Source organism: Poecilia reticulata, chromosome 5 (genome assembly GCF_904066995.2).
Source record: "Poecilia reticulata chromosome 5, P_reticulata-male-v2, whole genome shotgun sequence".
NCBI lineage: Eukaryota > Metazoa > Chordata > Actinopteri > Cyprinodontiformes > Poeciliidae > Poecilia > Poecilia reticulata.
In genome coordinates, this window is record NC_088834.1 from 32,202,118 (window position 1) to 32,214,372 (window position 12,255).

The window sequence follows — 12,255 nt, forward strand, 5'->3', positions numbered from 1 at the left end:
GACTTTATTTTTTCTGCTGCAATATAAAAGGTTTAACAGTTGTCTGACATTTCTGCTACCATAAACAATGTTTCCTCTGACTTCTTGTTGCCCTTCTGCTGAACAAAGTTAACAGTGTTACGATTTACTGCTTCTGATTCAGTTTCATCTAACTGAAAGAGACGAGGTATAGAAAGGATAAATGATGAACATAGTAGTCCAGCCTTGAAAGAACAAATACATGGACTAGTTTTTCTCTCTGAATGATATTTTTAATTATGGGAATACTGCAGAGGTGAAAAAAGTACGTTATTTTAGTACTGCTATGCCACTATTTCCTTGATCCCAGCAACGTATTACTTTTCAATATAAAGCCATGCAGACTGGGATAGCTTAAGAAATTTAATCAATATTTTACAACTGCATTTTGCTTATACTCTATTACCTTTTATATCAAACAAAGCTATAAAAATGTGTCCAAATCCAAATTTGACCAGCAATATTTTTGTATTGTAAAGTCTAAATGAGCCAAAAGATTCTAATTATCATAATTCTGTAATCTTGCAACAAACATCAGCACTGTGAAAAGCATCTTTTCAGGTCAATCATAACCAAATATAAAAGCCTGCTGATAACTATGAACTCTTTCATGTTTGCATAAGCTCTTAAAACAGCAAAGTGTGAGAACATGTGGGTGTTTATACATGAACGTTTGTTAACTTGCGATGCCCTCGTTCTTCCCTGACACCCAAACCCTCAGTGGCAGCTTAGATAATAAATCACTGAATTTAAATGATTCATAAAGATTGCTTTGTGTCTCCACTAAATAATTTATGATGCACTTGTTTTGACCTCGGTCCCCCCGCCCAGCCCATTCACCTTCACCCATCCACCATGCTTGTCTAGACATCCTGTGCAGTAATTCCCAACTGGGGCTGGATGTGTGGATAAGTTGTCTGCTTAGTGAGGCACTACTAGCCATGCGGCACCACCCACCCTGACGGAGGAGTGGAAGACAGGGACGGAGCTCGCATGGGAGGAGGGGAAGTGAGAGACAGAAGTTTGTACAAGGCCTTCTCGCTACACGCTCTCTGTTTGATGTGATCTTTGTCTCAGGGTCTGCAGTCAGTCTCCGTGGGCTGGTCTGGGCGATGTTTTTGGGTGGGATGTCGGTTGACTGATTTCTTTTCTCCTCTTTATAAGATTGATTGATTTGACCCTTCCACCACTAAACAGTCTCTGACGTTATTATTTTATGCTAGTCGTCTAGTGGAAGAGTTCCCATTTGTCTTGTAGTGGTCGCATCGTGTCGGGTGGATCACTTATTTCGGTCTAAAGCTGTCACTAACATCTTTAGCAGAGCTCAGCGGGTTCCTGATTTATTAAAATTGGACATTTCCTAATTTTGTTTGAAAATGTTAAACAAAATTTGACATTTTCTTTCAGAATATGTAAGAGCAGCAACAATATGCAATTGCGCATTAGAATTACTCCCTTGCATTAGCTTTGGATAGACTAACAGCTAGCATGCCTCGGCTGATCACATACCGAATTGGCTTCTTCCTCTGCTGCTGATTAGCACAACTAGACTGCTGTTAGCCTTGAATAAGCTAACAACTAGCAAGCTAAAATGTTCTCAAGAAATGTGGTTGGGATACAATATCTGTAAGCTGTAAAGGCTAATGGCATTAGCATGCTCTAGCTTAAAAACAATACTCAAACTCCTCAAACATGGACTATATTATTCTAACATACCATTTAAAACTAGGTTAGTGATTTGTGTAATCTTTGGGCGATTAAAGTTGAATAAAGGACCATAGTTGTACGTTCATCATTGCACCAACTCATTTTAATTAGTTTAGGGCTAATTAAACCTAATTTCCAAAACTATTCAATTCAAACCACTTTCACATGTACCCAGTTACGCTCAGGTAAACCGTATTCTTGACTTATTCTGATGTAAGCAGAAACAGTTGTGCTGCTATTTGATTGGTTTATTAAACCATAAGTTTGATTAGTGCAGAGGGACAAAACAGGTTCTACAAATAATATGACAAAAATCACGGATTTTTTTGAAGCACTCCTCCAGTAAAACTCTGCCAGTCCCACCATCCCCACAGAGGAAGAGAGTCAATAAAACCACAAAATCCCAGAGGACCAAAGAAATCAGAAGTCAGACATAGAGAAAAGGAGATAGCTTTACTATAAAGAAGTTGTTGCTAGCAGAAGTTGCAACATCTCATACACGCATATATGGTGAGTATACTTTTTTTTTTCTTGAGTACTTTACAAACGCTTTACTTTGCATGTTGAAGCAAGACTTTAACAAGCTGCTGTGATGCACATGGTAGGTAAAAAAAAGAGAGATGCAAATATGACAGTTCATAAAAAGCCATACACCATGTGATCAGTCATTTACAAAATCCAGAATCAAAGGTGTATTCTAAAGTTTGAAGCATTTGGAAAGGAAGGGGGAAAAAAAGAAATTGACATTTTCTTTCAGAATGTGTAACAGATGGGGGGAAAAAAGAAAAAAGAACTGAACTAAGAATCGAGGAGTGTGCAGATTGTTGCTCGGTTTTGAAGCCAGTTCACTTTTTATGCCCCTGGGGTCGACTCAGGGAGGAACATGTAAGCAGACGGAGCAGCGAGATGCGCGTTTCCAGACCACATCTTAAAGAGGAGGAAAAAGAAGGACACATCTGCAGAGAAAGTTCCAAGATGGATCCTTCCTTTCCCTTTTCCTTGCTTTCTGCTGCGGCTCCTGTTTCAAGCTTGTCAACATGTCGGTTTAAAGCAACAATACACTACAGAACAGAACAATTGCATCAAAGACTTCATCCAACTAATTAAAACTTCACAAAGACAGACAGGGAAAAAATGGATTTTAGCATGGAATAATGTGGATTCTTTTTTATGAGTCACATGTTTTGTTTTGAAGTGAGAGCGAATGAGGAAGGCAGCCTGTTAGAGGAATGTGTTTTGGTCTAAAGATCACCTCCTCACAGCTCTGCACATGCACACATCGTTTTTACAGCAAACCTGCTCAAAGGTTCCTGTAAGAACTTCCTGATTGTGTGATTGGTTAGAGAACATAAACAGTGAAATTATGTGCAAACATTCTCATCGGTGGCTGTTACGTAATTTGCCAGCAGGCCTTGTTCTATTCCTGGTCCTATTAACAACTCTGAACAAGCGTTGGAGTCGGAACGGACGTTCTGTTGTAGCAATTCAGATCATGAGATATGCTGACGGGTCGGGTAGGTAACCAACTAAGTAACATTAATTAGCATAACAGTGGGGAAAAAAAAGAAATTTAATTTTAGAACCTTTAGTATGTAGTTGAAGGAAACACTTGCAAACAGTGGCCATGTTTCCATCAACGATTTTTATACACATTTTAGAAAATTTGAAAAAACTAATTCCTCAATTTTGCAAACATTTTTGGCTGTTGGCTTTTCCATCCATCCATTTTCTAACACTCTTGTCCCTTAGTGCGGTTGGGAGGGTTGCTGGTGCCCATCTCCAGCTAACGTTCCGGGCGAGAGGCGGGGTCACCCTGGACAGGTCACCAGTCTGTCCTGTTGGCTTGGGGGGGCACTAATGCACTAAAGTAGAGATGCTGAATGTGCATGAATACATTTGCTGAATAGGTTCTGACGTAGCGAACTTTGCCATCCACTAGTGGTTAAAGCCTCCTGGGGTGGGGGTGTTCCTGGAGGGTCTGTGCCTTAAAGAGGCACAAAACCTGGAAAAATGTCTAAGTCCAACATTATGTTTGTGTAATCTGGTTACTTTGTTCTACACTGGTAGATGGAGATGAGCCTCATTCGCTTTTTTTTCTTTTTTTTTTAAATTTCTTTTTTGATAATTTAAATTTGTTCAAAATTCTCGTGACAATTGGATGGAAACATAGCAAACGAGCTAACAAAATAAATTGGCCAAAAAGGTACCTACTGACCCACATAAATGGGAAGAATGTGCGCTAGCAACATTTATAGAGTAAAGTGACAACAACATGGCTGCACATACAAACATTGCTTTGCGACTTTCAAATGAGATCCTGGAAGAAAATGAAGGGCTTTCCCCAAGTAAAATCAGTCCGAGGTCATTCATAACTGCTGATGAACGCGTATCTTTGTGCTAATTCCAAATAGATATTTGATTGAATCAAAGGCCAAGGAGATGCCTTGCTGCTTTACCTGACAATGCTGGATTGCTCTGTAAAGGCAACGACGCAGAGAGAAAGTTCGCATCAGGTGCACACAGGTGCAGCACGCCTCACAGATCTCGACCACAATGGAGCCGAACTAATCTGTCACAGGCTAGAGATGCTTTGGGGATACCAACGTGTGACTCTGTCTTTCTAGATAAGAACATATAAGGGGAAGAAACAATAATTATTTACAAAATGGTAGGAGATCTTCTTCCAGGACCTGCATGTACAGAATAACTGCCAAACAGTAAATAAGAATAGAGATTTTCTGTACAGTAGTCAGAGTTATATTACATAAACACACAGCAAAAAAACGTGAATACATGATGGTGACAACAGGAGCAGAACAACAGACAGAAATGTGGCTGTTTTGATTGATTAAAAACACAAGGTTTTATTTAGTTATTGTTTTGTGTGTGCGCACGTGTGTGTGTATGTGCGTGTGGGTGTGTGTGTGTGTGCGTGCGTGCGTGTGTGTGTGTGTGTGTGTGTGTGTGTGTGTGTGTGTGTGTGTGTGTGCGTGTGCGTGTGTGTGTGTGCGCGATTCTATTTCTGACAATGAAATGCAGCCACAATAAAAGGCAAAAATGTGTTTTATTTTAAAATTAAATATGAATATAATGTAGACTTAATATTAATACTATTTCTGTAATAGACATATAAATTAAATATTTACATGGAGTTCCAAGCTAACAAAAAAAAAAAATCAATGATATTCATTGAAGCGCTAGACTATGTTCACACAGCAGGTCTAGATACGCAAATCCAATTTTTTATTTATTTATTTTTTGCGTTTTAATTCATACTACTAACTCAATCTGACCTCTATTTGAACGGTTTACAATCCCAAAGCGACTCGCAAGAGAAGAAGAACGTAGACGTCACACATCAGCGCTCTGTTTACGGCAGTAATAATGGATGGAGCGGTCTGTGGATCAATCTGAACGTTCATCCAGCAGTGAGAGCCGACAGCGTCGTCACAAGATCATAACAAGACGATAACTTTCAGGATTACAACTTTCAGACATTGTTTACATCCAGAGCTGCTGCTTCCTCTGATGCAGCGTTACGACGCAGGTCTCGCTTCAATGACGTAAAAGACAGAGAAAATGCGCCACGACGGTTCATACTGGCGACGCTTTTTGAAAACTTTCGGATATGTACGTAATTCAGTACCACATGTGGAAGTGGAACAGATCCGATTTTTTTTGGGTTCGGACTGAAAATGTTGGATATGGGTCACATATAGGGAGGAAAAAGGGGGAAAGTCGAATTTGAGTCGCATTTGCCTGCTGTGTGAACGTAGCCTCAGATAGTGCTGTTGAGTGGAAGAAGCCACACTCTGGAGGGCTAAAATAAAGTAATGCATTGAATAAATAATTTTGTAAGTAATCAATTTAGGAATCAAAACTATCCCTACTGGTTTTTTTGTTTTGTTTTAGTGAACACGGAGTCAACCTATCAGCTTGCATGGATGTAAAATACTGATCCTTCCTCTCCAAAAACAACATATTACAGCGTATGTCATTTTAAAGTGATTCAGTTAATTATGACCATACTGTAGAAATTCTACTTTAACAGTAGCATGAGAACAAATGACTATCATAATGTCAGGTTCTGCAAAGAGGCGCAAATGGCAGAAAAACGCAAAGGTGTGGATTTGTTCATCCAGTTGGGTTAAGACAACATGAACGATTTTACAAGTCATGTGAAGGGAAAGAAATGCACAATTTTTATCTGCTTTTAAATGTCGAAATGATGTGATATCTCATTCACTGAAGTTTGCTTAGTTTATAGTGGACACAAACATCTGACTGTTGGCTGTAAGAAACCAAAGAATGGAAGCAGCATAAACCCACCTTAAATCTGGACACACCTTGGTTTTTCGTCCACAGGAAGAATTTAAAGTCTGCTTTCAAAATCTAAAATATCCCATGTGTGTGTGTGTGTGTGTGCGTGTGTGTGTGTGAGAGACGCAGATTTTTATTCCATTTTCTGTCATGAACCCAAATGTTGTTGCTACAGATTTTGATGTTTTATTAATAGCGTGCAACAAATTTGAACTCAAAATAAAAGAAAATGTGAGGCGCCATGGCAACAAAGAAGCAGAGCGGCGGTGGCTTGCTTGCTTATGAGGGAATTAACTGGGTTTGATATTTTGGTGTTTCTTGCTAAAACTACAATTTCTGTTTCTATTTAGTGCACATGTTTTACTATCATGCTCCAAAATATTTGTTTTTTCTTATTATTCAAAAGATGGACTTTTTTTTTTTTTTTACAGTAGAATGTAAGAGGCGCTGAAGCCTGTGCAGGTGCTGGGTTCTCTCTCTCTTTTTTTTTTTACAAGACATTAAAAGGTTGGATTGAACATTGGAGACGAACATATCGATAAAAACACGCGTTTTCAGATTTAAGATGGCTAACAGAAACCTAACGTTATGTTTTTATCAACCAGATTAAACTCAAAATGTGATGGAGGTTGTGCATAGTTTCAAGGGGCACTAAAATGTGTGCCAGGACTGTGTACAGCATTTATTAGGATTCAATACATCATCTACCAGCTGTGGAAAACAAAAAAAGAAGAAAAGAAAATTGTTCACTGCGCAGTAAGTATCAATATGATAAACATATCTGCCAGCATCCTGTTCAGATTAATAGTGAGAGGCTGATATGTCACAGGATGGGGTCTGAGTGGACTCAGGGATTCAGATTCAGAGGAGCATCTCAGGCAGAGCAGCGGCGAAATGATGGGGGGGGGGGGGGACAGAAAACCCAATGAAAGAAACCAAGACTGCTTGCTGATGCATCCAAAGCCGCCACTGAAGGCACACTTCAAAGTTTTGCATGGGTGAATAGCAGACAGGGGCGCTCCGGAGACGACTTCTCCTCTCCGTCCAACGATTGCCTCCGACGGATCGTGTAATCAGAGCCAAGAAACGGAAAATTAAAGGCTTGTGGTCTAAGATTACCCCACTCCCCCAACACCCCCGTGTTCCTCGTCTTTATCTCTATGGAGGAGAAAGAGCCTGTTTAGTCTCCAGGCAGCGCCTCCTGCGTTTCTGCGTGTACCGTGTGTTAGATACTCGTATAATCAAGTGTGTGTCTCGTGTACGGTGAGGTGCCTAACGGGAATCAGAGGGGCGTTGGGGAGTCCTGCAGCGGCGCCGCTCCGCTACGCCAGCGAGTAGATGGCGTTGACAGGAGAGGTGGCCTCGGAGCTCTCGTTTCCCTCCGTCTCGTCCTTGTCCTTCTTCACCGTGTACTGGCCGATGAATGAGCCGTCCTCGTTGAACTGGCCATCGCCGCCTTCGCCGTAGTCCACGAGGCTGTCGTCGCTCTCCTTCACGTTGCCGTCCAGCGAAGTCTGGCTGCCCTGCAGAGGCTTGTTGTCCTCGTCGCTGCTGCAATGACAAGCAGAAAGGTTAGAGATTCAGAGACCAGTGTGCCCTCTTGACATGTCAGTGGGACATAGAGAACCCGCCACCAGTTAAAGCTACGGTATGTAGCTTTTATAAAAACCATGTTTTTTACATATTTGTTAAAACTGTCACCGTGTCGTGCTTTCTGAAGAAACACAGTGCTCCCAACCAAAAGCAACCAATCAGAGCCAGGAGGAGGAGCTTAGCGCTGTCAATTATTCTCATGTAGTCGCTGCTAAATGTGCTGATGGCAGGGAAACAACATATGGTTGCTATCGGTGGCCATGCTAATTAGTTTAGTGCAGCAAAGAGCAAAAAGGGAGTGGGGTGAGTGGGTGAGCTGTATACACATGGGGATGATTGACAGCGCTAAGACCCTCCTGCAGCTCTGATTGGTTGTTTTTAGTTAACTCTTTGAACTCTGGGAGAAAGCAGAGGAGCTCAATTTTTTTCACAGATTATTTGTTACCATTACAACATAGTGACCGTTTAACCAAATATGTAAAAATTTACTATTTTATACAAGTTAAATAGTGAAGCTTCAAAGGCATACGATGTAATGATTGCTGGAAAAGAATCATTTTTCTGGTTCACTTTGTCCCACTTTTTTTTTTTTTAAACTGGTTCTGGATACTCCAGGCTCTCTAACACACGACCCAAATGCTTCTCTAATCTTCACCACTGCCTCCACAGATTAGTTACCTACTGGCTACATCTTTATGTGCTGCTGTTCTCCAACTTTGTATTTAGTTCACAATCTAATTCATTAAAGTGCGTTTTTTTTTTGGTTTTTTTTTCCCCAACTAGCATAATTTAATAAGATATTCTAAGCCACTGCTCCTCCCTCTGGTCTATTTACAAATTAAATTTCATTTCAATAAACCATAAAACAAAGGTTGAGCAGGGCAAGCAAGGTTGTGTTGCAGCACAATAAATGTGAAGTTATGAAAGTGCAGCTCTATTATAAGAAACTATTTAACAATTATGAAGAAGATAATTAACCTCTTTGTATTTTTATTTTTAATCAACTGTTCAGTCATTTGAAATATTTCACAGGTTTGTTTTTTTATTGCTATTCTCCTGTCACAATCACAAAGTTTTTTTCTGAGAGTTAAATGAGGGCAAAGTGTCGACATGCTGCCATGGAAACCAGATGCAAAAGAACTGTCCTGGAAATATGCAAATAGCATCTCTCTAGGAACACATTTAAATGAGAAATTATGTTTCTGTTTACCCATATTTATTTATATTTTTAGGGAAACTACAGCCAGAGAAAATTGCTTGGCTTTCTCATTGTTTGCAAAATTGTGCAGAAAAAAAATACTGTCTGCTGAAACCTAGACTTTTGGCGCATGGTAAAAAAGGGAAAACAGTGATGGTGTTGGTTGGTTACACAAATAAAATGAGACGCAGAAGTTCATCCTCTCTTCCTCTGAAGTCTGACAGATATTTTTTTTCCCCTCATTTCTTCTAAAAAAAAATTAGTTGTCGCAATTATTTCAAACTGATGTTTTCCCTTTTTAAATACAAAGATTCCAACCTGACGACCGTGGGACATTCCAAGAGATGCGTCGCATGCAGAGATCGATGAGCATAGCAGAATGAAACTCTGAAGCAAATCCACTGTTACTGGGAAAGCAGTGGGATGGAGGGCTCAGCAGCGCGCCGCCATCAAGATTTAATAGTGCACAAGAGTTTTTATTATTCTCATAAAATTCCAAGTTAGAACAGAAATATAAATATGGAAGACATGACAATTTGCTACACGTTCAATAGCTTTTTTCTCTCCAAACAAATCAGTTGCAGGGACGTTTTATTCTGCTGTCATTTACCATCTGCAGCATCTGTTGTTCATATAAAATTGACATTCTGATGTGATTCCTATAATCAGATGTTTTAAAAATTAACCTCTATGTGGCGGCTCCGACTTCGACTCCAGACCTCGGTTCCTTTGTCCCTTTGCTGTCTGATTACTGTCAAATAATTTTTAGAAAGCTAAAGTTTCAGTTAAGCTTGAATTGAAGCTTCTACTTTGGGATTTTTATTTTACTGCCAAATTGTAACAAACAATTCAAACAGAAAACTATTATTGGCTGTCATACTAAAAGTAACTTAAGTAATATCAAGTGTCTGAACTGAATAAGAAAAAAAGGTAAAAAGGTCCATCAACATTTTGGAGTCCTTTTTAACTCAACAGATTTAAAAAGAATATAGAATTAAGAGTGCGTTTAAGTATTTGAAATATGGTGGGGGGCGGGGGGTTACCTTAGAACAAATATGAATTTTTAAAAACGGAAGCAAAATCCATGCAAACTGTCACCTCGTGTTTTTTTTCCACCTGAGCTAAAGAGAGAACTTACCTTCTCCGTCTGCCTACAAACAGATATGTTGTTCACCAACATTTTCGTATCTTTATATGAAATACTATACAGCAAAGAATCCATCTAAAGTCATCCAGCTGACATAAACACAGATTCCTCTTTGCAATCTGACTGAAGATCCAACATGGCAAGCTCTGTGGTCTTCCAGATCAAGCTCCAGCTGATCAAGCTTTCCCCCCTCCCCCGAATGCAACCACCCCAAAAAAAAAGCGTCCAGCCCCACAACATGCACAAGTCGTGCCGGCACCAATGTACCTGTTTTCATTTTCGTTCCTGTCGCGGACAGATGAACCATTTCCGCATTTGGAAGAGAAAGGGATGAAGTATGAGGAATCGTGGGGGGGGAACAGTGAGGGCAGAAGAGGTGCAGAGAAAAAGATAGAAATGACAAAAACACGAGCTCCGCTCCATGCATGCGCGGGAAACCTTCCACACGCACCGACACACACACAGGGTTAAATGGAGGGACTTGCACCGAAATTAACGTCTGATCTGGGATCAACAGAAGCAACAATCTTAGCAGTAATGGTGTGTAACGGACAGAGTTGATTAATAAACTAAACGTGATTAATTGGAACAGATTAATTGTGTTAACACTAAAGAGCAAATCCGCAGATCACCGTTTTCGACATTTATTACCTTTAGATTTACCTTGGTTTCCCTTGAAAACAGATTTTCTGAGGTTTTTACAACACTAAGTATTTCACAAAACCAAAGCTACTTAATAATAGCAATAATAATAATGAAAACAATACATCCTTAATAATAGTCTCAACAATATGAGAGGCAAAACCAGGAAGGTCTGTGGAAGCTCCAACGCACACAGTTAAGGGTAAATGTTATGGTGCCACGCTTCAAAACGAACTGGAGTTTATTAACTGCAGATTATGTACGTTTAATAAAAGCCATATTAGGTTAAAGAAGATGCTAGATGATACAAAAAAAGGACAAAACCACAGAGATCAGTGGAACCTGAAAGAACCAAAAGACAAATCACTTACAAAACGGCTATAGCACACAGTTCACACAGCAGTCCTGACGTGAACCAGCTTCTGTTTCCTCGTCTGCTGCTGTAAAGGTTTTCTGAACAGCGACAGTTGGTTGTTGGATCATGACGGAGGAGACAGCAGTAACTGTTCTGTATGAAGGCGGTCTGCCGTCGTCGTAGGACTCTAGTTTCATAGTTTCATTCTAAAGCCTCATGTTGTTGAATTTTTTGGAACGGTGTTCAGTTGCAACTCACAACTATTGAGAGATCATCTCTGATTGGCTGGCTGCTTTCCATGGTCTACGCACCATGAAGGACAATATGTAGCTATTTCATACGCAAAGCAGACATGATTTTTCAACGCTTTGGAGCATTTTCAGATGTTTTCTGATTTTCATGATTATTAATAATACATTTCTGATAATCACTTGTAATTAATTGGTAATTTCTAATATATATATTATTAATGATGTTTTTTTTTGTTGTTGTTTGTTGTTTTTATGTATCTGAGCAATTTTGAGAGCCAATTTAAGGAAGATGTGGAGCCAGCAGCTGTAGAGCTCACAGCTGCTGTTGTTATGGTTACGGCTTCTGAAGATGGAATTTGTTTGATTTCAAAGAATTTTGAGATTATTTCAATTTCCTTCCCAACTTTAAAATAGAGGAGTTGTTGCTCCACTGATGAGGCACCTTGGCATGTATACATACAGTAATGTAAATAATCATATGGTATTTATCAGATATAGTCAGTAAAATGACTGTCAGATTTCCTTTTTCCACATTAAAGACTTTTTCCACAAAGTGAAACATTGTTGCTGCTTGTTTAATATGATCCATGATGCTACTTTGAAAAGACTTTTGTACAGATGACTAACTTTATGTGATACACAGTGAATGCAATGAGCTCTTTGTTTATACTTACTGGTAATCAAAGGATCCATCCTGATCTTTCTGATCCACTGGATCCAGGGGAAGATCTTTTTTGTCACGAACTGATTAAAAAAAACAAAGAAAGAAAAAGAAAAGGAAAGAAAGGTTTGCTCAAAGTTCCACGGTTGGTAAAGTTCACGTATTGGTAGCTTTTTGGGGTCAGTTTAAAAAACCCAAAAGTGTTTTTTTCTTTTTTTGATCACACTTGACTTGCATTGTCAAATAAACTTTAATATCAGACAATAACTAGAGTTGATACAAAATAAAGCCATTTTCAGTTAATGGTTTGTTATAAAGGGAAAACCAATGAGAGAAAGGACTAGTGGTAACACTTTATTTGAC

The 12,255-nt window shown here is 39.4% G+C and overlaps 1 protein-coding gene across 36 annotated transcripts in view; it reads right to left on the reverse strand.

Annotated features, from left to right (window-relative positions):
• Positions 1-2,159: 2,159 nt before the first annotated feature.
• nfasca (neurofascin homolog (chicken) a) overlaps positions 2,160-12,255 on the reverse strand; it is a 108,259-nt gene continuing 98,163 nt past the window's right edge. For 24 of the 36 annotated variants that reach the window (XM_008410279.3, XM_008410277.3, XM_081607499.1 and 21 more), the window contains 3 exons: positions 11,906-11,975; positions 10,251-10,292; positions 2,160-7,596 (listed from right to left, as the gene is read on the reverse strand). In XM_008410279.3, the coding sequence (XP_008408501.2) occupies positions 7,368-7,596; positions 10,251-10,292; positions 11,906-11,975 (341 nt within the window). In that variant the 3' untranslated portion in view covers positions 2,160-7,367. Of the gene's footprint in view, positions 7,597-10,250; positions 10,293-10,848; positions 10,968-11,905; positions 11,976-12,255 lie in introns of those variants that run through there. The other 12 variants (XR_533797.3, XR_533795.3, XR_014087685.1 and 9 more) reach the window with 3 other exon arrangements.